The 25,878-nt window shown below is 37.7% G+C and overlaps 1 protein-coding gene across 1 annotated transcript; it reads left to right on the top strand.

Annotated features, from left to right (window-relative positions):
* Positions 1-17: 17 nt before the first annotated feature.
* rad50 (RAD50 homolog, double strand break repair protein) lies at positions 18-24,530 on the top strand. The gene is made up of 26 exons (XM_060890204.1): positions 18-100; positions 2,273-2,421; positions 4,423-4,506; positions 4,633-4,787; positions 5,727-5,912; positions 7,441-7,645; positions 8,065-8,193; positions 10,331-10,496; positions 11,072-11,265; positions 12,754-12,960; positions 14,908-15,090; positions 15,337-15,494; positions 15,933-16,108; positions 16,276-16,513; positions 16,719-16,908; positions 17,355-17,481; positions 17,681-17,874; positions 17,999-18,109; positions 18,432-18,524; positions 18,612-18,725; positions 18,845-18,972; positions 20,716-20,940; positions 22,795-22,880; positions 23,091-23,233; positions 23,429-23,562; positions 23,886-24,530. Exons 2-26 carry the CDS (start codon positions 2,293-2,295, stop codon positions 24,070-24,072), a joined length of 3,942 nt encoding a protein of 1,313 aa, XP_060746187.1. The 5' UTR covers positions 18-100; positions 2,273-2,292; the 3' UTR covers positions 24,073-24,530.
* Positions 24,531-25,878: the final 1,348 nt, after the last annotated feature.

Raw genomic sequence — 25,878 nt, 5'->3', positions numbered from 1 at the left:
TTGTAGTAGGCTGTAAAGAGGTTTGGTGCGCATGCGCTCTCCGTGCGGAAGTACATCAGTCGCAGGAGGACAGACCCACGCTGTAAAAGTGATTGTGAAGGTAAATGTTCTTGTAAATAAAGTGAGATACTTAAAGCAAATAAACTTGTAAATAAATATCATTAAGATTAAAACGGAACAATTTTTTGTAGTGGTCTCACTGTCGCTTGTAATAGCTATCTTTTGCTCCGCTAAAGATAATCAGCTTTAAACAGTAAATGTACACGACAGGGTTATTTGTGAGGTAAATAAGGTTATTTGTGAGGTAAATAAGGTTATCTGTGAGGTAAATAAGGTTATCTGTGAGGTAAATAAGGTTATCTGTAAATAAGGTTATCTGTGAGGTAAATAAGGTTATCTGTGAGGTAAATAAGGTTATCTGTGAGGTAAATAAGGTTATCTGTGAGGTAAATAAGGTTATCTGTAAATAAAGTTATGTGAGGTAAATAAAGTTATCTGTGAGGTAAATAAGGTTATCTGTAAATAAAGTTATCTGTGAGGTAAATAAAGTTATGTGAGGTAAATAAAGTTATCTGTGAGGTAAATAAGGTTATCTGTAAATAAGGTTATCTGTGAGGTAAATAAAGTTATCTGTGAGGTAAATAAAGTTATCTGTGAGGTAAATAAGGTTATCTGTAAATAAGGTTATCTGTGAGGTAAATAAGGTTATCTGTGAGGTAAATAAGGTTATCTGTGAGGTAAATAAAGTTATCTGTGAGGTAAATAAAGTTATCTGTAAATAAGGTTATCTGTGAGGTACATAAGGTTATCTGTGAGGTACATAAGGTTATCTGTGAGGTAAATAAGGTTATCTGTGAGGTAAATAAGGTTATCTGTGAGGTAAATAAGGTTATCTGTGAGGTAAATAAGGTTATCTGTAAATAAAGTTATCTGTGAGGTAAATAAGGTTATCTGTAAATAAGGTTATCTGTGAGGTAAATAAGGTTATCTGTGAGGTAAATAAGGTTATCTGTAAATAAAGTTATGTGAGGTAAATAAAGTTATCTGTGAGGTAAATAAGGTTATCTGTGAGGTAAATAAAGTTATCTGTGAGGTAAATAAAGTTATCTGTAAATAAGGTTATCTGTGAGGTACATAAGGTTATCTGTGAGGTAAATAAAGTTATCTGTGAGGTAAATAAAGTTATCTGTGAGGTAAATAAGGTTATCTGTAAATAAGGTTATCTGTGAGGTAAATAAGGTTATCTGTGAGGTAAATAAGGTTATTTGTGAGGTAAATAAGGTTATCTGTAAATAAAGTTATCTGTGAGGTAAATAAGGTTATCTGTAAATAAGGTTATCTGTGAGGTAAATAAGGTTATCTGTGAGGTAAATAAGGTTATCTGTAAATAAAGTTATGTAAGGTAAATAAAGTTATCTGTGAGGTAAATAAGGTTATCTGTAAATAAAGTTATCTGTGAGGTAAATAAAGTTATCTGTGAGGTAAATAAGGTTATCTGTAAATAAGGTTATCTGTGAGGTAAATAAGGTTATCTGTGAGGTAAATAAGGTTATCTGTGAGGTAAATAAAGTTATCTGTGAGGTAAATAAGGTTATCTGTAAATAAGGTAATCTGTGAGGTAAATAAGGTTATCTGTGAGGTAAATAAGGTTATCTGTGAGGTAAATAAGGTTATCTGTGAGGTAAATAAGGTTATCTGTGAGGTAAATAATGTTATCTGTGAGGTAAATAAGGTTATCTGTGAGGTAAATAAGGTTATCTGTGAGGTAAATAAGGTTATCTGTAAATAAAGTTATGTGAGGTAAATAAAGTTATCTGTGAGGTAAATAAGGTTATCTGTAAATAAAGTTATCTGTGAGGTAAATAAAGTTATCTGTGAGGTAAATAAAGTTATCTGTGAGGTAAATAAAGTTATCTGTGAAGTAAATAAAGTTATCTGTAAATAAAGTTATGTCAGGTAAATAAACTACTACTAACTCACTACTAACCCCTTTACTAATCCACTGCTAACTGGTGAAAAACTCAGTAAATAAGTCCTTTTTTCCAACAATGTCATGGGAGATTTTTGTTTAAATATTATATAGTTTAATGGGTTAACAGGATTCAGTAACTGAAATTAAAAAAAATGATTATTAGCTTCAGGTTCCTTTTTATTTAAAAACTAATATGGGACATTGGTGCTGCATGATGTTACCTGAGGGAATGTTAACAATATTTGATAAAAAATTATATATATATAAATATATATTAAACCTTTCACTTTAACTGCTTAGTGACAGCACGCTGAGTCAAAATGTCAAAAATTGAGAAGATGAGCATCCTTGGAGTGAGGAGTTTTGGAGTTGAGGACAAAGACAAGCAGATCATTTCATTCTTCAGTCCTCTGACAGTGTTGGTCGGACCAAATGGAGCCGGGAAAACGGTGTGTTGTGTACCTGTGTGGATTATTATTATTGTTATTGCTCATTCACCATCAGCATGATTTCAGTTTTGCACAGAACATGTACACAAACATGTACACAAACATGTACACAAACATGTACACAAACATGTACACAAACAGCATTTTTCACTTTTTTTCATGACATTCTGGTTTGCCATAAAAATACTGTCTGGAACAAACAGCATCATTTATAATCCAAACTAGATTTGTAAAGTTCGTCGAGACAAACTTTGATGTTGGCTTTGACGGTGCAAGTATTCGCAAAGGCCGGTGCTTTTTGGAGGCGAGTGGACATAAGGGTTAGTGTTACTTTTGGAGGCAAGTGGACAGAAAGATTGTGAAAGCTACTGGACCGCTAGGGTGCCAATACTTTTGGAGGCGAGCGGACATGAGCATGTGACATGATCCGAATACCCATGAGGCAGTTCCCCTCATTGTGCTGAGTGTTTTGATATGTCACATGTCCATGTTGTGCAAATTTTTTATTTTCACGTGTTGACACGTGACGACACGTGACATGACGTGACCATAACACACGTGAGGCACTTCCCCTCATTGGGCTGAGTGTTTTGATATGTCACATGTCCATGTTGTGCAAATTTTTTATTTTCACGTGATGACACGTGACGTGACGTGACCATAACACACGTGAGGCACTTCCCTTCATTGGGCTGAGTGTTTTGATATATGACATGTCCATGTTGTGCTAATTTTTGATTTCGCTTATTTTGGGGGCGGGGCTACACGTGACGTCACGTGACGTGACCAAAATACACGTGGGGCAGTTCCCCTCATTGTGCTGAGTGTTTTGATATGTCACATGTCCATGTTGTGCTAATTTTTGATTTCGCTTATTTTGGGGGCGGGGCTACACGTGACGTCACGTGACGTGACCAAAATACACGTGGGGCAGTTCCCCTCATTGTGCTGAGTGTTTTGATATGTCACATGTCCATGTTGTGCAAATTTTTGATTTCGCTTATTTTGGGCGCGGGGCTACACGTGACGTCACGTGACGTTACCAAAATACACGTGGGGCAGTTCCCCTCATTGTGTTGAGTGTTTTGATATGTCACATGTCCATGTTGTGCAAATTTTTTATTTTCACGTGATGACACGTGACGTGACGTGACGTGACCATAACACACGTGAGGCACTTCCCCTCATTGGGCTGAGTGTTTTGATATGTCACATGTCCATGTTGTGCAAATTTTTGATTTCGCTTATTCTGGGGGCGGGGCTACACGTGACATCACCAGTATACCCGGTGGGGTGCCAATACTTTTGGCAAAAAGTGGCTACTGAGGGTTTGGACATTTCATGTCAATACTGCAGTCATTATGGGATTCTACTTATTATTATACTGCATAGAACACAGGAGAGAAGCCGTGCCTGAGCTCTGCGCACGCTGCGTGTGTGAAAGCTTAGAGGAATTTTAGGAATTCCCCATTCAAGTCTATGGGACGTTCCATCGTCGACTACGGGAAAACCGAAAGTTCCGTCGGAACGCCGAGTCCGGAACTTTGTCCGGAGTAACGTCCTAAAGAACCTTTCCGAGTTTGGTGTAAATCGCTCGAAAACTTGCCGAGTTATAAACCTCCAAAATTTATAATGGAAGTGGATACGAAAAAAGGCCACTTTGAGCTTCCGTACCGGGAATGTCGGAATTCCGATCGCTTAGAAAAGTAGTAGCAACAAACTTCAGACCAGGGTCTACGACATATCCGAATTTGGTGCATGTGGCTCGAAAGCCCTAGGACGAGTTACTCTTGATAAATTTGTGGCTAAGAAGAATAATAATAATAATAATAATAATAATAATAATAATAATAATAATAAGCTTATAAAGGAAATCAGAATGTTGGCTTCTACAAAGCCAACATAATGAGTCTGAGGACTTAAAGGGGGTGAATACTCTTACAAGCATTGTGTAATTATTTAGTTTTAGGATAAATTAAATGTTTTAATTTTCTTTTTTAGACTATTATCGAGTGTCTTAAATATGTCACCTCAGGAGATTTCCCACCTGGAAGTAAAGGAAATACATTTGTACATGATCCAAAGGTAGGTGTTTGTGGTATTTGTATTTACCATTTATATACATACATATATATTATGTAGGTATCATTGGCTTTTTATATATATATATATATATATATATGGTTGTTGTGGATTTGTACATTTCATCAGGATGCTCATGAAACAGATGTACGTGCCCAGATACGGCTACAGTTCAGAGACGTTAACGGGGAGCCAATAGCTGTTCAGCGTTCCATGCAAAGCACACAGAAGGGCAAAAAAGCACCCGAATTCAAAACCCTCGAAGGAGTCATCACCAGAATAAAGTGGGTTTTATAAATCCAGACTTTTGGGCAGCGTTCTTACACCTTTGTGGTGCTTCACTGTCAGTAGAATGGCAGAATTTGTTTTTGATGCCAATCTATGCAACTGAATTTTGCATTCTCTCATGAAACTAAACAAAAAGTAATGAGACACTAAATGTAAGTTTGGGGTTAGAAGCATAAAATTGTAGCATGACTGCTCATAGAATATTAGCTTGAGTGAACATTTTCAAGCCTAATTTTCATCTTAAAAGTGTATATTTATGTAAATATGCAGCTCTTAATACTACCTCCCTTAGGGCTGGAGATTCAGTTGTTCATCTGTTTGTTTACCTTGTATGTATGTATACTGTCCCCTCTGAAACTGTGAACAACAAGACCTATTCATTTGTTACTGCTATGTGCTAAGGACCTTTGGGTTTGAGATCAATAGATGGATATGAAACAAGTGTTTTAGCTAGTATTTACATCTTAATATGTTAAACAACACACAATATTGAACCATTTCCACAGAAACCACCGCATTTTTAGATGAGCACAAGTACTGGAACAGTTGTATATCCCTCTTATTTTTCAAATTATTTGGTTTACTCACATAGACAGCCCTCTTGTTTTCATGTTTATTTATCCTTTTTAAAAGCAAATGCATTTTCACATGTAAAACTCAAGGCTAACGACTCTCCTCTTCAACAGGGAAAATCGGTCAGTCACATGTTCTAATATTTTGTCTCTTGGTCGGTTTAGAAAATGTCATATGTTTAACACATCTTTATATATAAAATAAAAGTAAAAGCTGAAATTTTCTCATATTCATCTTTTGAGCTTAAACCCAAATATTTTCATTCTACAACAAAAACAAATGAATTGTCTTTGTATTCCAATAGTTTCAGTGGGAACTTCCTGGTGTTTACGGGTTAACTTCTTGTGAATGACTGTCCACAGGCATGGGGAAAAAGTTAGTCTGAGCTCAAAATGCGCTGAGATAGATCGTGAGATGATCTCAGCTCTGGGCGTTTCAAAGGCAGTGCTCAACCATGTCATCTTTTGCCACCAAGAGGAGTCTAACTGGCCTCTCAGTGAAGGAAAAGCCCTCAAGCAGAAATTTGATGAGATTTTCTCAGCAACAAGGTATATTATCCTGCTCTGGCAAAATGTGTGGCTCTGTGTTTATTAGGGATGAGCGAGTACAGCATTATCTGTGTCTGTTAACCATATGAATTTTCTGTATCTGTACTCGGAGTGGGCAAGGCTTGTCTTGAAATGGGCGGGGCCTTAACCGGTATGTTATATTAAGCATGCAATTGATCTGGGTTGATCAGAAATTGTTATATTTATTGCTGATTAGAAAAATATTTACAGGACAGCATCAGGATTGAGCTTCAGATCAATGGTTTTGATCACGATAGCAAACGAACTATATTACAGAACAAGTTTTGCAACAATGAAAAGAAAACAATGCAGTGCAATTATGAAGTAAAATGTAATGAACAACATAACTTTCTTTTTTAACTTTTAATTTTTTTTATGATCAGTGTGATTTTTTTAGGTTCTTTTTTATTTTTTTATTTCCACACCAGGTGTGTGTAGCTTAATAATTAATTTATAATATTTATAACACTAGCTTACTACCTTTATGTTTTTATGAAATACAGCAAAAATGTGTCAGACACTCAGTGTCTGGTTACTGGTTAGAGACAGCTGAAGGTTTAAAAAAGAAAAAAAATCTCCGACAGGCAGAGAAGCAAGCATCACGTCTGAACGAACCCACGTTTACCAGAACTCTACTGGTTAGTAAGTACGTATTATTAACGTTACAACCCGAAGTAAAAAGCTGAAGAAACCCTAAACGTTAACGGAAAAGACCCACGAACCCGAGTGACTGAGGGAGAGACGGAGAGCTGTTCTGTGTGTGACTGTGAGTGAGCAGAGCGAGACACAGCAATACAATACATCTGTATGTGTGTAGGGGAGGGGCGCTGTGACTAGCCTATCACTGTAGGGGAGGGGCGCTGTGACTAGCCTATCACTGTAGGGGAGGGGCGCTGTGACTAGCCTATCACTGTAGGGGAGGGGCGCTGTGACTAGCCTATCACTGTAGGGGAGGGGCGCTGTGACTAGCCTATCACTGTAGGGGAGGGGCGCTGTGACTAGCCTATCACTGTAGGGGAGGGGCGCTGTGACTAGGCTATCACTGTAGGGGAGGGGCGCTGTGACTAGCCTATCACTGTAGGGGAGGGGCGCTGTGACTAGCCTATCACTGTAGGGGAGGGGCGCTGTGACTAGCCTATCACAGAACGCTGACACAATCAGCTACCCAATGATGATTTTCATTCAATCCGAGCACAGATATTGACTCGTATTACTCGTATAATACTCGTACTCGGCAGAAGTGCTTTATCCGTACCGGATACTCGTTTCAGCCGAGTATCCGGCTCATCTCTAGTGTTTATTATTCTTTACAGTCTTGATACATCTCCAGGTTCTTTAAGTATCATGTAATACCCTTTGTCAATCCTAAATACTAACATGTTTACGCCACAGAGCATGGATAATTTCACTGACATAAATGCATTATTACAGTGCTAATGCATGTTCGTAACTGAGCACATTCAGTTGCCATGCTAACAGTCCACCTTTATTTATAATTCTCTCATAGGTACATCAAGGTGCTGGAAACCCTTCGTCAGTTAAGGCTGAAGCAGTCCAATGCTGTCAAATCTTGTCAGGTGGAGTTGAAATATCTGAAGCAGAATAAGGAAAAGGCACAGGAGATCAAGGAACAGCTGTCCACTAAAGAAGCCCAGCTAGCAGCTTCTAAAGAAAGTGTACAGCGCATTGAGAACCAAATTGACCCCATGGAGGTAAGACAGCTGAAGTGAGGATGTGATGGATATGAGTTCTGTTTCCTAATGTAATAGATTACATGATGTGAAATCACTTTATTTTTATTCTCATTTAATCTATTACGCTGAATAATACAATTAATGATTAAGCCATCATGTGAGAAATACGAGCAATACAGTGCATTATATTGTATTGTTGTGTGTGAACATCCCAGGAGCACAACAGTTTCTGAAATACCTAAACCTCCCCATCTGCTACCAACATCCAAGCTCTTGACCTGAATCTGTATGATTTTATACAATGTGCTGCTGAACCTTGCTAGGCTCATTGGATAATTGCATGACTGATAGCTAGAAAGTGGCAGTTGAGTGCATGTGTATGAGTATTCCTACTGTACTTTGTCTTTCCCCACACTATGTGTACTTCATCTTTTTAGAATCGGTTGAATGACATTGATGACAATCTAGGCAAAGTAATGAAACTGGATAATGATATCAAGGCTCTGGACAGCAGGAAGAAACAGATGGAGGATGACAATCGTGAATTAGAGGAGAAGATTGAGCAGGTAAAATGAAAATTATTTATCCAAAAATTACATGATCTGACCTCGGCATCCCTCATTGTAGTGAGAGCTGCTTAGTAGGAAATTAATCTTTGTTATTGTTTCTATGGTGACATGGAAACTTTTTGCAGTTTGCTTGTTCATACATTAGTTATTAATCATGCATCATATACGTAAAGCGGGGTCACGGTGGCTTAGTGGTTAGCACGTTCGCCTCACACCTCCAGGGTTGGGGTTCGATTCCCGCCTCCACCTTGTGTGTGTGGAGTTTGCATGTTCTCCCCGTGCCTCGGGGGTTTCCTCCGGGTACTCCGGTTTCCTCCCCCGGTCCAAAGACATGCATGGTAGGTTGATTGGCATCTCTGGAAAATTGTCCGTAGTGTGTGATTGTGTGAGTGAATGAGAGTGTGTGTGTGTGTGTGTGCCCTGTGATGGGTTGGCACTCCGTCCAGGGTGTATCCTGCCTTGATGCCCGATGACGCCTGAGATAGGCACAGGCTCCCCGTGACCCGAGGTAGTTCGGATAAGCGGTAGAAGATGAATGAATGAATGAATGAATATACGTAAAGCAATTTGGTGTCCAACCTCAAATTCAGCCCTAGTATAAAATTAAAAACCTCCAGATCAAAGCTAGAAGATTTCGAAACCACTACTCTTGATACAGGTATGTTTTCGGGATTTACACTTCATTCCAGAACAAAGAGTAAAATTAGAACAAGCTGAATTACTGATACTGCCAGAGTTATACTGTCATATGTAGCATAATAGTTACTGCAATTTGTACTGTATAGGATGGATGAATGACTTTTTTTTGTGTATAATGGCTTCAGTTTTGTCAGAGCAGAAGTAGTTTGTGTTATTCTAGAAAGGACTTTCTGCTTGGAGCATTTGTCATGGTCGTCCATGGGAGGGAGGAGGCATCCATGGTGTATGCTGAACCAGTCTCCAGTGGCTCCATTGTAAAAGACTGCACTGGTAGCCTTGTTGTACAGATTTTTGATGACACTCATGAAACTGGTTGGGGCTGAAGTTATATTTTTTCATTTTTGCCCACAGAGCAGCATACCACACTCAATCAAAGGCATCCTTGCATATGATTCCCAGGTTAAAGATTTGCTCCATGGTGTTCTGTCCTGCCCTACATTCAGCCTGTTTTTCTGCTAAGCTTTGTTCCACTTTGTTCCACTTTTTAACCTATTAATTTTTCCTTTTAGCGAAACTTTGCTAAGGTGGCTGATGAGACGGATGGCGCAGTAGTTTTTTCACTGTTGTAGATTGCCCCTTTTTTGGTAGTGTGATAGCGAATGATTGAGTCTTTGTTGTAGGCCATTCACCACTCTACAAGATCTTGTTACAGATCTTGTGGAGGGCATCATCACCTGTATTTAGGAGGTCTACAAGGACACTCTTCTCTCCAGCTAAATTTCCTTTCTTGCATGAATTTCCCCCATCCTTGTTTTAAATATTTCATCCACCTCTGGGTCTCAAAGCTTATCCAGATGTTCTCTAGGGGTTTTGGGTATGACCTTAACCTTCATCCAACCTGGAGAGGGATGGGTGCTGCCATGTTAATTTGCCCATGACACACCATATGATGAAAACGACAGCTTGACCGATACCAGCTTGGTTGTAGCCTGGGTTAGCGAGGACCGCGCCTAGCGTTGGTCACCAGGATGGAGGTGTAAGGTGCAACGAAAGCCCCATCACACCAGAACAAAGTTCAATCTGGAGAACCATATGTAATAATTTATATATTCATGAATAAGAAAGTGTTTTGGGTGGACAAGGCAGAAATTCATTAACTTGCCCATAAGACAAGTGAAAGCAGGGTGTTTTCCCAGGGTTTTGGCTCACTGGAAGGCAAAAGCAATTGACTTGTTGCATTTGCTGTTTATTCAAGTTTCTCTCTCTTAATCTCACTAAATTAATGTAGGCAAAATATCATGATTGAGGCTTTTGGTATAGTAAGTATGATGAATAGAATTCTGAATAAAATGAGTAATTTGAATGATCTAGTTTATAATTTTTAAAGAATAGAATTTGCCCACTATACATTTTAAAATTTTTTTAAATGTCATACAATGACTGTTTTCACTCTACACATATATTTTAAACTGCTTCTGGTCTTGGACACTTTTAGGTGTTTCAAGGTTCAGATGAGCAGCTACAGGAGATGTACGAAAATCACCAGCTCACAGTCAAGAAGAAAGTGAAGAGGCTCACAGAATGCCAACGTGATCTGGAGAAGGCAGGCCGTGAGTGCCAGAGGATGAACTATATTAAATCAGACCTACTTGTTGAACAGGGTACGTAATAACATTCACCTCTTAGTGACCATAGCGTTCTGTAGACCAATTAAATATCAGTCATCATGGTAATTTGCTATTGAATTACCGGTTTGATATTTTATTTGGTATGTTTTTTATATATATATTTTTGTATATATTGTATATATTGTATTGTGTATATATATTTTATGTATATATGTATATGTATATATGTGTGTGTGTGTGTGTGTGTGTGTGTATATATATATATATATATATATATATATATATATATATATATATATATATATATATATAATATGTATATATATAATATGTATATATATATATAATATGTATATGAATTTCTGTACAAGACTAATTCATTTAATTCAATACATGTTCACTAAATATATTAATACATTCTAATAATATCAGTTAAGATGGTAAGGATTAAAGAACTCTAAGAACTGGACAAATGGAGTCAATATCGTGTGATTAAGAGATGACTACAGAGTGTGAAGAGCAGACATTTAATAAATAATGATGAATCACATTTGTATTTTTATGAAGAAATACCAGCTGAGTGGGATGTTTTTGTCTGCTCACTGAAGGTCGCCTACAGATGGAAGCAGACAAACAGGCTCTGCATATAAAAAATCGTGATGCTCAAGTGAAGTCTTTAGCTTCTTACCTGGAAATGGAGGGATATGATCGAGCTCCTTTCAGTGACAGACAGCTCCAGAGCTTCCATAAGCAAGTTAGAGAGAGACAGGATCAAGAGTCTGAGGCACTCAGCAGGGTTATGGTAAACATTTTTTAATATACCATACTTTTTTCATAATGTATGATTTATCGTCCAGGCCATGTGACTGAAACTGTGTACACTGTAACTGTATAAATAAATGACAATAATGGGGTTTTTGTTAAATTTTTATACCCTTGGTAGAAAAGCTGAACAATGTGTGTGTCAGGGGCATAGGTGTGAGAGAAAAGTTTAGATGGCTAAGGCAGGTTTATAAGGACATATTTGGATGTCCTTTGGATTTGGAAATTTGAGAATTTCTGAAGCAAGTTTCCACAACAAAAACAAAAAAAAAATTTGAGTCTAGGAAAAGTTAATGTATGAACATGAACATGCATGCTGTTTATCTTTTATATTCCAGACGTAACTGCAAGACACGTGACCGTTATTCATCTTGACCAAGAGCTAGTCTTAGAGGTCATGCCTAATGCAGATGTGCACAGATGTGCATTTATGATTGTGACCCCTTCCTTTAGAGATAAAGGAGATTTAGTTATTTATTTTAATTGTATAAAGGGCCAAACAAAAAAAGCATTCACTATTAAATTCATTTCTATTTATTTCTATATGTCAGCGATACAGGGATAAAAACAGACCCAAATGCAGGACAGCATAAAAGTAAACAGGTTTATTAAATAAAAAACACAAAACAGGGACAAAGACACAACAAGAGACAAGACCAAGGATGACAAGGATTCTGCACTGCCATCGGCAACGTGGCACGACTAAATAGACATGACAATTAGACATAAGGAACGGGTGTGCTGAGGTGGGGAGGAAGAGACAAGGGCGGGGCAGACACGTGAACACAGAACATAAACAAACACACATGGACAGGCTGGATCCTGACAACTCACATTGTCTCATAGAAGCTTTACAGAAGTATAGAAACATTTAAACAATTAAAACCAAAAACAAAAAAAAAATAAAAATTAATTTTAAAAGTAAGTTACTATTTATCTCTAATGAACAAGTCTGAGGTGACTTTGATGAGGAAAAACTCGATGAGATGAGATGAAAAAATCTTGAGAGGAACCAGACTCAGAAGTGAACCTCATCCTCATTTGGGTGACACTGGACAGGATGACATCATATTTCTTACTTTAGCATATAATTGTAAAATAATTAATAATCAAAAGCTGCTCTAAGATCAAGCAACACCAGCAAAGAGACACAACCCTGATCAGAGGCCAGTAACAGGACATTTACCACTTCAACCTGCGTTGAACCTTTACCACTTCCTATGTAGATCCCTTATGTAGATCCCTATGTAGAACCTTTACCACTTCCTATGTAGATCTGAACATAACTGCTTTGCTACAAACTTTACTTGCTACAAAAGTATATTAGTTGTATATATTAGCCCCGGCCATCACACAGACTTTAGGTGGACTTTGACCTATAAATAGTTTGGCAAAAATAGTTTTAAATTTTCTAGTATGAACTATTATTTTTTAGGTTCTTACTGTAAATGGCTAAACTTTGTTCCAGATTGACCTGCAAGAGAAGGAAACACAGAAACAGCAAAACATTGATGAGATTCGTGATAAGAAGACAGGTTTGGAGAGGACCATTGAGTTGAAGAAGGACATACAGGTCAAAAAGCAGCAAGAACTAAAGAACTTCAAGTTTGAACTTCAAAGACTGGAAGGTTCCTCATCCAGACTTCAGGAACTAGAGACTGAGCTCACAAAAGCAGTAAGTGTTTTTCTGTACCTCAGGTTTATTCTGTACTTCTGTGGATAAAAATTCACTGGTAGGACAGTAAGTAATTGCTTTAATTGCTCAAATATAAATACTTGGTGAGTAAATGCTACTCAGAATTTTTAGATAGATCAAAATGCTTTCAAATAAAAACACAGCCACTTGTCTACCTTTACTGATTACTGTACAGCAGGGGTCACCAACGCGGTGCCTGCGGGCACCTGGTAGCCCTCAAGGAGCACTTAAGGCGCCCGCGAGACATGTTCTAAAAATAGCACTGGTCAAAATATAGTTAAAGTAAATTTTTCTTGCTGTAGTTTTTGAATAAAAAATGCTTGCCTTAATGTAGATTTTAAAATGACTATATTTAATTTCATTTTATTTAATTAAAAAAAATGTAAACAAAAATGTTTTATGTATATAACAAACTCTGGCCTTTTCTGAAATCAAATGTCAATATTGCGCGCACGTCACGTCCGACTCCTGACACAAGGAAGCTGTGCAGCAACAGTGAGGAGTCAGTTGTGATTTACTCCCAAAAACATGGCAGAAAAGTGACAGAAAACATACCATTTTCACGGTGTTTGGGAGGAAGAGTTCTTTTTACGCCAGTCAAAGAAGTGTGTGTGTCTCATTTGCGGGACGACTGTTGCGACGGCAAAGCGGCACAATGTGGCAAGACACTTCAGTACGTGTCACAAACGTTTCAATGCTAACTACCCACCCCGCAGCGCATTAAGGACAGAAAAAGATGTTAAAAATCCTTTCATGCAAGTGGACATGACATGCACTGCTGAGCAACTAAGTGCTCTGTTCAACTTGGATGCTGGACAGGTAAAGATCCTAACGTTGCAAAATGACCTTCACCTCAAAGTCCATCAGTCTGCATCAAACTTTTGGTGTCTTGTGGACACAGAAAAGTACAGTGGTGTATGAACAGCAGCTATGAAAGTCGCCTGCCTTTTTGGTTCAACCTATCTCTGTGAATCAGCCTTTACTAACATGAACTTTATCAAGAACAAACACAGAACACACCTTACTGATGCACATTTACACATAGACTCACTCAGACTTGCAGTGTCAAATTATTCACCGGATTACAGTACACTGGTGAGCAGAATGCAGTGCCAGGCTTCCCACTAACAGACATTTACAGACAAAGAGATAACACGTGTTCATTGAAAACACCACAACATTAAACTAAAAATGGTGCACAGAAATGTGAAAAATTGTTCAAAAAAAGACTAGATAACTTGTTGTGACTTGATTAATGATTTCCTTGACATTACTTCCTGACTTTCAAATGTTGGAACAGATAAACATAAATAAATGTTGCATGTTTAAATATTATTACCGTCATTGTTGTATAAATCATTGTTAATAATTGTGGGGAATAATTAACATTGACATGTGAGCAGTCTCTTCACCATATTATTATTAGTATTATTAGTATTATTTTTATTATTAAAAAGTGGTCTGTGCAATTTTGCTATTGAGGAAGTTTGTATCAAACAGGTAGCCCTTCGTACTACTCAGTTCCCTTGAAGTAGCCCTCAGTTTTAAAAAGGTTGGTGACCCCTGCTGTACAGTAACAGTGCAGTGCAGCTACACACAAACACCACACTAATTCATGAGACCAAATGAACCTTTTCCCTTACCACAAGAGCTGGTGTTTTGTCTATCTAGCTGACTTTAGATGGTTAACTTACCAAAGTTACACTGTAGGATCAGTATACAGCACTGCCCAAAAGTGAGCTAGCCATGACATTAGATATAGCACATCTAAAACCCATGAACTGGGCCAGTCACAATTACACAGGTTCTCTCAAAACATTCATTAATAATCACCTCGATTTTTATATAGTATATATTTATTTTTAATCAATTAATTTATTTAGTATATATTGTCTAGTATATATTTATTAATATATATGTGTGTAGGAGCGAGAGCTGGAGAAGGCTGTGCAGGATTCCACTGTGGACCATCTAAGAATGGAGGTGCAGGGGCTACAGAGAGAAAAGGTGGAACTGGATCAGAACCAGCGCAAACTAGATCAGGAAATGGAAACCCTCAATATACACACCACAGCACGCACACAAATGGACATGCTGAAGAAAGATAAAGTGAGTATTTTCACATTTCACCTTAATCTAATTAGTCACTGTCAGTACTCTACTCCTTTCATTACATAGATGACAGGCAGTCACACATACAGTATGTATTATTCATATTTGGGCATTTAATGCTAAACTGACTAACTACATGCTGAATAGTGATGTTAGTATTACAAAAGTATTAATTAGACTGAACAAATAAAATGTATTCTTGTGGTTAAATTGAAATATGATTATTTCAATTGTGGCATCTAGACTGATAAAGAAGATCAAGTAAGGAAGATCAAGTCCAGGCACAACGAAGACTTGGTTTCTCTGTTGGGCCATTTTCCTAACAAGAGAGAGCTTGAGGACTGGATTTATAGCAAATCAAGAGAGATCAACTCTATCAGAGAGAAGCTGAGCAAGCTCAAGTGAGTCTCAAGATCAAATTCATGCCCTTAAGCTATCTAATCTATATTGTAGTGGAATAAGATTCATTCTTTTTGGATATACAAATGGCACAATAATTAAATAATAATGGTTTTGATAGTTGAGCTCAATAATGTTTCATCCTGTGACATTTATTTATCTCAAAATATTTTAGAAGGATGTAATTAGGTTTGGGGGGAAATGATCTGTGCATACCAGAAGCTGTACCTGTAAAACATTAAAGGATCTCAGATATTTTAGGGAGTTAGACACACGTCTACTATTAGTTTAGAATTTATAATTATATCATTACAGTATAATTGGTTTATCTTAGTCTGGACAATACTTTAGTGTTTTCTCATCTCTCATTGGGCTCTGGCCTCATTTTAACACTCCTGACTCCATGCTTTTTCCAATTTGGTCTGTCTGTAATGTGTTAGTAAGGAGTTGGCATCCAGAGAGCAAAACAAGAGTCACTGTACAACTGAGATTCGACGCAAAGAGCAGCAGCTGGCCAGCTATGAGGAGAAACTTTTCAATGTTTGTGGTAGCCAGGACTTTGAGTCTGATCTGAGCAAATTGCAGGATGACCTGGAGAAGTCTTCCAAGCAGAGAGGTATGTCATGGAAATACGTATGCACATATTTTTTGTTATGTTTCAGTTCAAACTGGCTGTGACTTTTAAGCAAGTTATTCACGTAGTCATACATATCGTAGTTGTGTTTACTTTATCTCGATCATTCTCCCTTTTTCTTGTTTTCTTCTTTTCAATTTTCTAATCAGCAATGCTGGCTGGGGCTACAGCCGTGTACACCCAGTTCATCAGCCAACTGACAGAAGAAGGTGAGCCGTGCTGCCCAGTGTGTCAGCGTGTCTTTCCCTCAGAGTCTGAGCTCCAGGATGTCATTAATGACATGCAGTCCAAGCTGCGTCTGGTGCCAGACAAGCTGAAATCCACAGAGCAGGACCTGAAGAGGAAGGAGCGTAGGCGTGATGACATGATGGCCCTCAAACCTGTCAGGTCAGTACCTTTACTTTGGCCTGGATGTGGCTGTCCTCTGGCGTATATAATGGTATAACAAAGTCCTTGTGGTCTACATCTTATTGTTGCTACAGTGATGTTTTATTTATGCCAGGCTTTTTTAAAAGTGTGCAAAAACATCATATATTATCGTGTATGGTTGTAGTGTTGCGCCTTGACATTTTCTATTTTGTTCCACACACAGACAAACTATTGCAGAGCTGCATGAGAAGGATCTGCCAGAGTTAAAGAATAAACTGCAGAGTGTGAACCGTGAAATAGAGAAATTTAAGAGAGACATCGAGGAGCAGGAGAGTCTGCTGTCTCTGTTGATGTCTGAGGAGGATACAGCCAAAGCCTGTTTACAAGACATTTCCCTCATGGACCGCTACCAGGTCTGGGGTCACTCTGGGATTATAATATCATTTCAGTACTTTACTAAATGCAGAAAATATTCTGTGTGGGTTAATTTCTCTTCATTTAATTTCCTTGGTTTAATTTGACATTAATAATTATTTGGTGTATACCATCATATGTTAATGCCATGCCATGCCACTATCATATGTTAATGAAAATAGTGTTTTTATATATCTCTGTCTATACAGTTACCATTCCAAATTTGTAGACATTTATTATATTTAATATTTTAATACAGTGGAAGTGTTTTTGTCAATGAATGTTAGAAGTGTTTAATGGTTAGAATGTTCAGATTGCTGCAGGTCGATGTTTTATAAACAAACAGTTGACCATATCACTGAATGTTCTTTAAAGCTTTTATATAGCTGTTTGTAAAGTAATCATGATACTGTAACTAAAATGTTTGAGTTTGGTTGTAACATAGCTGGATCTGAAGGATGTGGAGAGGAAGATAGCACAGCATACAGCAAAGCTTCAGGGAGTGGACCTGAGCCGCACCATGCAGCACATCAGCCAAGAGAAGCAGGAGGTCCAGCATCGCCTTGACACCAGTATGAGCACTGTGCATTTAACACCAGACACCACCTACATTATAATCATAATGTAGTTTGATTATCATCCATTACCCTCTTCTGTTGACTGTAGAAGGAGGTGTATATTTTCTGCTTTCCTTACACTAGTTCTTGGGCTGGATGCAGATTTTCACAGTATCTTATTCTTCATCATCTCTTTTTTTTTTCCTGTTCTCAGCCAGTAGTAAGATGGAGCTAAAACGCAAACTCATTCAGGACCAGCAAGAACAGATACAAACCCTAAAGAGTAGTGTGAATGAGATCCGTGCTGAAAAGCTTCAGATTTCCAGTAACATGCAGAAGCAGCAGCAGCTGGAAGAGCAATGTGTGGAATTTAGTGCTGAAATTCAGGATCTGCAAAGAGAAATACGGGTAATACTTGCACGAGAGAGCTAGATTCTCTTACTGCTTAATGAGAAACTCTGCTGTGTAATAGGGAGAATGATGAATGAGGGTGTTTGTTTTGTTTTAATAAACCTACATGTGTGTGTTGTAGGATGCTAAGGAGCAGGTCTGTCCTCTGGCCATCACTTTAGAGAAGCTCCAGCATGAAAAGCAGGATCTGATTGAGCGCAAAAATCAAAAACAAAGTGAGGGCCAGGAGAAGGTATGTAACTTATTATACTGAATATTCTAAATTAAACATACAGTAGGAGCTAACAGTCTGTCTTTTTCAATGTGGTGCCTAGGGTTAAACCATACTTTATTTAGTGCATAGTCCATGTAGAGATGTGTGACAAAGGGGAAAAAAACATAATGTCTTAACATGACGTGAACTAACAGGACAGCTGCAGTGCACATTGGCATAGAATCTAAAAAATAAACAGCGACCCTGAAACAGAATGTGTATCCTTTCCTGTTTATGCATTAAACCCAACAATAGACATTACATTTCAAATGGTTAATTTTTATTTTTTCATTTATCATAGATTGATGCTATGAAAGAGAGAGTCAAAAGTTTGGCTATATCAGAAAGAGAAATTGGCAAGTACATTGAAGAGGGCAAAGATGAATACAAACAGGTACAAGATTAATTTCTCCCATTCTGTTTTCTCTGTTGTCACATTCTTTTACACTTCAGTTCTTTTTACATTTAATTTTGTATTCAGCAAAAAGAGGCAGAACTTCAGGAGATAAATGCTCAGCTGACTGAAGCTGAGAAACAGCGAGAGAAAATCAATAAGGACATGGGAAATATCCGGCAAGATATCGACACTCAGAAGGTAGAGGGGCTTTTTCTTATTATTTCCTGTCTTGTGTTCTTCGCATGTTTCTGTAGGTTCTGAGCATGTTGCATTGAAAGAGAAATGAGTATTTTGTTTTGTGTCTTTCCTGCTCATAGGTACAAGAGCGCTGGCTTCAGGACAACCTGACCCTGAGAAAGCGTGTGGAAGAGCTTAAGGAGGTTTCCCGGAGAAGGGAGGTCTTACTGAAGGAGATGGGCAACATGCAGGTCATGGAACTGCGCAAGTAATTTACTCTTATTCTTAAAATTATTATGTGAATGTGATCAAAATATTTCAATGAATTTGATCATTATAGTGGATCACTTTGCCACCACCTTGAGATAATGTTTATGTTCCTTAGCTTTTTAGCTTAGCCAAATAGCTATTTGTAGTATAAATGATTAAATGAAATTTTTTATGATTAGTGAGGAAGATGGAGTTGTCTTCTTCCTTCGTCTTTTTCCGTTATGGGTTGCCATATTGTATCATCGGGTTCCACCTAACTCTATCCTCGGAATCTGTCAACCTGTCCATCAAAATAGCAAACAAGAAGGGACTCAAATCTTATCCTTGATGTAGCCCCACCTCCACCTTGATCTCACTGATGTCATACTCCTCTCATACATATCCTGAACTACTGTGACATACTTCTCTGTCACTCCTGACATCCTCATACAGTACCATAGCTCCTCTCTCGGCACCCTGTCATACGCTTTCTCTAGATCCACAAAGACGCAGTTCAGCTCCTCCTGACCATCTCTGTACTTCTCTATTAACGATCGCAGAGCGAAAATTCCATCAGACGTGCTCTTTCTGGTCATGAAGCCATTCTGCTGCTCACAAATATCCACTTCCTTTCTTAGCCTAGCTTCCACTACTCTTTCATTCATTCATTCATTCATCTTCTACCGCTTATCCGAACTACCTAGGATCTCAGGCGTCATCGGGCATCAAGGCAGGATACACCTTGGACGGAGTGCCAACCCATTGCAGGGAACACACACACACACTCTTATTCACTCACGCAATCACACACTATGGACAATTCTCCAGAGATGCCAATCAACCTACCATGCATGTCTTTGGACCGGGGGAGGAAACCGGAGTACCCGGAGGAAACCCCCGAGGCACGGGGAGAACATGCAAACTCCACACACACAAGGTGGAGGCGGGAATCGAACCCCCAACCCTGGAGGTGTGAGGCGAACGTGCTAACCACTAAGCCACCGTGCCCTGCCACTACTCTTTCCCGTAGCTTAATTGTGCGGCTCATTAACTTTATACCCTTGTTCTTAAAGATCAGCACTAGAACATTTCTCCTCCATTCCTCAGGCATCTTCTCACTCTCTAAAATCATGTTGAACAATCTAGATAGGAACTCCACTGCTGTCTCTCCTAGACACTGGTACGTCATCTGGACCAACAGCCTTTTCACTCTTGATTCTCCTCGGATCCCTCCTCACCTCCTCACACCTTTTCTAATCTTTCCTATTTCTTGCTCTACAATATTCACCTTTTCCTCCTGTCTTTTCCTCTCATTATCCTCATTCATCAGCTCCTCAAAATACTCTTCCATCTTCTCAGCACACTCTTCTCACGTGTCAGCACCTTTCCATCTCTATCTTTAATAACCCTTATCTGTTGTAGGTCCTTCACATCTCTATCTCTCTGTTTCACTAATCTCTACAAGTCTTTCTCACCTTCCCTCGTGTCTAACCTGACATACTACTCACTGTATGCTTTCTGTTTGGTCTTTGTCATGTCCCTCTTCACTCTGTGCTGCAATTCCTTGTAGTCCTGTCTACTTTCTTCAGTCCTTTCTATGTCCTTTCTATTCCCACTGTGGTTAGATTAATGAGGAAGACCACGTGATTTGTTTAAAAGGACCAGAGGGAAGCAAAATAGGGCCTGTTGGATTATTTGGCAGATTTCAGACTAGTGTCTACATATTTTCAAGCACTTCTTGTGTTGTATTATGATTGACCAGTGAGCGACGGGAATTGGAGCGGAAGTTGGACGACCTGAAGAAGAATCGCAGTTTGGCTGTGGGGCGACAGAAAGGCTTTGAGGAGGAGATCCTGCATTTTCGCAAGGAACTTCGTGAGGATCAGTACTGCCAGGCTGAGGAGAGATTCCGTGATAAGATGATAATCATGAGGACCACTGAGCTGGCAAACAAAGACTTAGACATCTACTATAAAGCACTGGACCAGTAAGTAAATGTTAAAGTCTTTCACTGTTAGGTAAGTCATTAAAAATTCTTTGCTGATTTTTAAAATGTGTTACTTTTACTCTTGTTTCTCAATCTCCAGTGTGCTTAGTTCGAGGTCTAACTAATGTAATTTATCTCAAATGTACGATAAGTTTTGTGCATTAATACTGACAGGAATAGAAAATTCATGTAGTTATAATTTATCCTGAAAATGTCTCAGAATTAAAATGTCTTAAAATGTTTGCTGGTGATGGAAAAAAATACTTTAAGAAAGTCTTTATCTCATGTTTCACTTGTGAGCCGTGGCCTCTTGTTTCCTGTAAAGATGTTATTTAGGTCTTAATATGTGTCTGGATGTGAGGTGACTGTGTGTGGCTGACAGCTGGTCAGACACACACACACACACACACACACACACACACACACACAGAGGAATATCCCTACATCTACATGATTAGTGATGCAGAGGGCACTGAGTCATCTCTTCCTTTCTCAAAATAAAATAAAATCACAAGCTGCATCCATGACATTAAAGTATTCAGATATTATATTCACATTTCATTATACACATTAAACACTAATAAAAATATACAAAAACATAAATGATATGATAGGAAAAGTAATATTTTGTAAACAATTTGTTAAAAGAAAAAAGCAATCAGGAAACAATCTTTAAAATTTAGGCATAAAATGGACATGAAGCACTAACTTGATGTAGGAAAGAACCTTACTATTATGGCTTATTGATTAATCAGATTATTAATGTTATTAATCAATTAATCAGATTAATTTTAAAAGTATATTATTGCTGCTACATAACTCTTAAGTGGGCTCAATTAAAGTCCTTACCTTCAAGAGATAAACCTCAGTGGAAACATTTCTCTAGTCTGATGTGATTATATAATATTCATGTGTCATTTATTCCAGTTGTTTACACTGATTGATGTCCAATACAGTGAGTTCCTGTGCATTAGGGAGGACTGCTGTTCTTTTTTCAGGTTGTTCAATGAAAAGAATAAATGTGGTGATGTTGACCTGGAATCACAGATGATGTGTATAATCAGAAATAATTCAAGCCTTACTCAGATTGAGTCTGAAATGTGATCAGATTTTCATACAATGTTCATGACTAAATTGTATAAGTATTTTATTAACTATTGTATTTGTGCTTCTGAATTGTCTGTTATAGTTTCACATTTACAATGAACTTTGACCCTGAACGTTGGAGTGTTGAGTGTGCTGACTGGTCACAGATCTTATTATTCAGAGTTTTGTCATCTTTGGTTTTTGTTATGATAAGAAATCAGTCTAATCAACCACAAATGCACAAAAATATTCGCATTCAGCAGATCACATTTTCCTTCTTACCTCGATCATGCATTACCTTTATTACAGCCCGAGATCAGTATAAAGTTTGAATAAAAACAAAGTATTTCCATTTTTAAAAGTAGAACTGCAAAAATATTATGATTTGAATTTGATATGATTTATGGATATGAATTTCTATCCACTCATCTACACTTTTTTTTTTTTTTTTTTTTTACTGAACTCATCCCACTCATAAAGATTGTATCAGTCTGCTTTCAGTCTCTGCAATGGGAAAGACCAACATTATTTTTTCCAGTGCGAACCTGAAATGCTCAGTATGCAAAATTATTACATAAAATACTGTAAATATTGTGTAAAGATCTTAGTGTTTAGTGTTGTGTAGAAAGGTCCAGACAAAGTCCAAGTTCTATCTCTAGTCCTGTGTGTTGTGTAAATGCATTACTCTCATTAACACCAGTGAAGTAACACTTGTGTGTATCAAATAGGTTTTATATTTTATGAGCCAGTATATCTGCATTTTTACAGAACAATCATGAAGTTTCACAGTATGAAGATGGAAGAGATCAACAAAATAATTCGGGACCTGTGGAGGAGCACGTATCGTGGACAAGGTCTTCTACTAAACATTCCTCACTTGGTGGAACCTGTTTCTGATGGATAGGTTTAGCAGAAGTGAAATTTGCAGCTAAATACATGAACAATAATTTCTTTAACCTGAAATATCTAATTCACATGTAATACATTACATACAAGAAAAGAAACCACGGCCTCCTCTGCACCTCATTCTAAACTCCTCTGTATGCACGATTGTCTCGTCTCAGATATTGAATATATAGAGATTCGCTCTGATGTGGATGAAAATGCCTCTGCTGGTGCAAAGAGACGAACATACAACTACAGAGTGGTCATGGTCAAAGGAGACACCTCTTTAGACATGCGAGGACGCTGCAGTGCAGGACAGAAGGTGTGTCAATGTTATTAGACTTAAATGTTAGAATTTAGTTGAAATCATTATCTGTCATGTTTGAAAACTAACACGTAGTTTAAAATTCTAACACATAGCCTGATTTGTTATCTAACTGTTAATTTATGAGACCATTAAAGCTTCTGTCTGTGATTTATTTCATCAGTTTTCCTCATGTTGTGTTTAATTGTACAGGTTTTGGCCTCGCTCATCATACGGCTGGCTTTGGCAGAGACATTCTGTCTGAACTGTGGAATCCTTGCACTAGATGAACCAACTACCAATCTAGACAGGGAGAACATAGAGTCTTTAGCCCATGCCTTGGTGGAGTAAGTGTACATCACATCATCTGTTGCTTCTTTTGAATATAAGAACAAAGATTTTGGCTGTTTACACACCATTCATAAACCATTATTCTCCTTAGTAAATTACGTAAATTAAATTGTTCACATTATGAGGCATCAAGAAAGCTATATCATTAAAAAAGTACCCATTAATAAGCCTTATAAAGCTCACATGAGCTCCTGGACATGAATTCCCATGCCAAGGTTTGGAATTAAACCCACAATTTCTTGACAATAGGACAATTGTGCATGTTGATTATTTGTATTATTATGTCTCTAACGTCTGCTGTGTATTTTCTTAATGACAGAATCATCAAGAGTCGCTCTCGGCAGCGTAACTTCCAACTGCTCATCATCACCCATGATGAGGATTTTGTGGAGCTTCTGGGTCGCTCCAACTACATGGAGCACTTCTACAGGATCAAGAAGAACCAAGACCAGTGCTCAGAGATCTCCAAGTGCAGCATCACAACTCTAAATAGCTACCTGCGTTAATACATTCTGTGAACATTGCACACAGGAATAAAGAATGAAGAAACCCTGTGTAGCTAAATAAGCATACAGACTTTAGAACACTACAATTAAGTTTCATTTTAGTTTTGAAAGGTTGCTTTATACCACTTTAAAAAAAACGATTATATAACTCCACACTTCCTAAGTCTGTAAAGCCTAAATATATTCAGGTTCGCTTGACATTTCATGCAGCTCAGTTTTATTTGAGATTCCTGTTCTGTTGGTTTGATTTGTTTTTTTTGTGTTTTAGTAAACTGACATTACATACAAGCTTCAATTGGGCTGTTTTACCAGTTTTGTTGGTAATGCTCTGATTTTGCAAGTACAATGAAATTCCACTTCATCGTTATAACTGTTTGTGTATTTAGAGCAAAGATACATCTGGATGTTTGTTAAATGTGTTTAAATTGGTGTTGAACCAAAACAAAATAAGAACCAAAGTGTTGTCCAGTGAGGGTTTTTTTTTTACATACATCATCCGACACAAAAGTCAAAGTTATTCCCGATCGTAAGCCGTAACACTTTTCAGAGCAGTGTGTTGTGCCTAATTACGTTATTATATTATATAGTTATATTATATTTATATTTTATTTATATATATATATATATATTTATATATTACAGTTATATTTAACTGTTAGAATCTGGAATGAGATTACTACAAGGAGACTCTTTCCATCCATCAGTCAATCAGTGGAATTAATTTACCTATTACATTTTATTTGGCTGTCTCACTAAAAGAACCAAATAAGTTCTCACCAACATTATCAAAGGATTTTTTAACTCTTCTACTTAAACTCAAATTTCCTCTGTTCAGAGAATTTAGTGCATCCTCCTAAGCAAATCTCAGACCTAATCAACCACATTTTTATCAAGCTTGCTCCGTGTGCTTGATTAGTCGTTGGGTTTTCTAGTCTGTGCATAAATGCTGACAGTGCAAACAACTTCAAAGAAAATGAGCGTTTATCTCCGCCTTTCATGTGCATATATATATTCACTGGGAGCACCTGTAAGGATTGTGTCTAGATTTATACTAAAAACACAACCTGAAGAATCGGAGTTCGGTTCGACTTTACGAAACAAGATGAAGGCCATGATTGTGCTTCTAGCTGCTGCGTTTGCCTTTGGGGCTCCTCATCAAAATCTAAAGAGTATAATAAAGGGATGTTCTAATATATGCCACGAAAAGGTAAAACTTTCAGTTTCTTGATATTTTTTAAATATTGTTTGGTGAGAAATGGAGCCTGTTTCACATGATGGGTTTGTTTCTAGGAGCTGTGCAAGTCTGTCTTCGTGAAAGCTCTTAAAAACAAAACAAATATGTGTGAGGTGAGACACAGACAGGTCAGTGTTTTTTGTGATTTAATCAAACCATGATTAAATCTCTTTATTATTTAATGTTTGTTGTTGAATTTAGTATCAATTTAAGCAAATGGTTTAAATTTTGTTGATTCACATTTATTTCCCAGCATTAATTTTGAGCCTTTTTCCATTTCCTGAAGAATCATTTAAAGATTGCTGCAAGATACCTTCCTAAATATTTACTGTGTTTTTAGGCTGAGTTTTTCTGTCAGGCTGAGAAAGTTCTATCTGAAGTTAAGTTCCCTACAGTTACACCTCATTGCAATGTTACTAAACTGCTCAGGAATCTGAATGTCTACAATAATGGGGTACGTATAATTTGTCATTTAAAAGCTTCTCTAAGGCACGTAATCTTGTGGTACATTGTGCTGTCAATTGACAAAATACTACATTGTGTTGGTTTAGAATGAGGTTTATGAACTTTTA

The sequence above is a fragment of the Tachysurus vachellii genome, chromosome 17 (assembly GCF_030014155.1).
Source record: "Tachysurus vachellii isolate PV-2020 chromosome 17, HZAU_Pvac_v1, whole genome shotgun sequence".
Taxonomy (NCBI): domain Eukaryota; kingdom Metazoa; phylum Chordata; class Actinopteri; order Siluriformes; family Bagridae; genus Tachysurus; species Tachysurus vachellii.
Note: the sequence above shows the minus strand (reverse complement) of the source record. Positions and strands in the feature narration are given on the sequence as shown.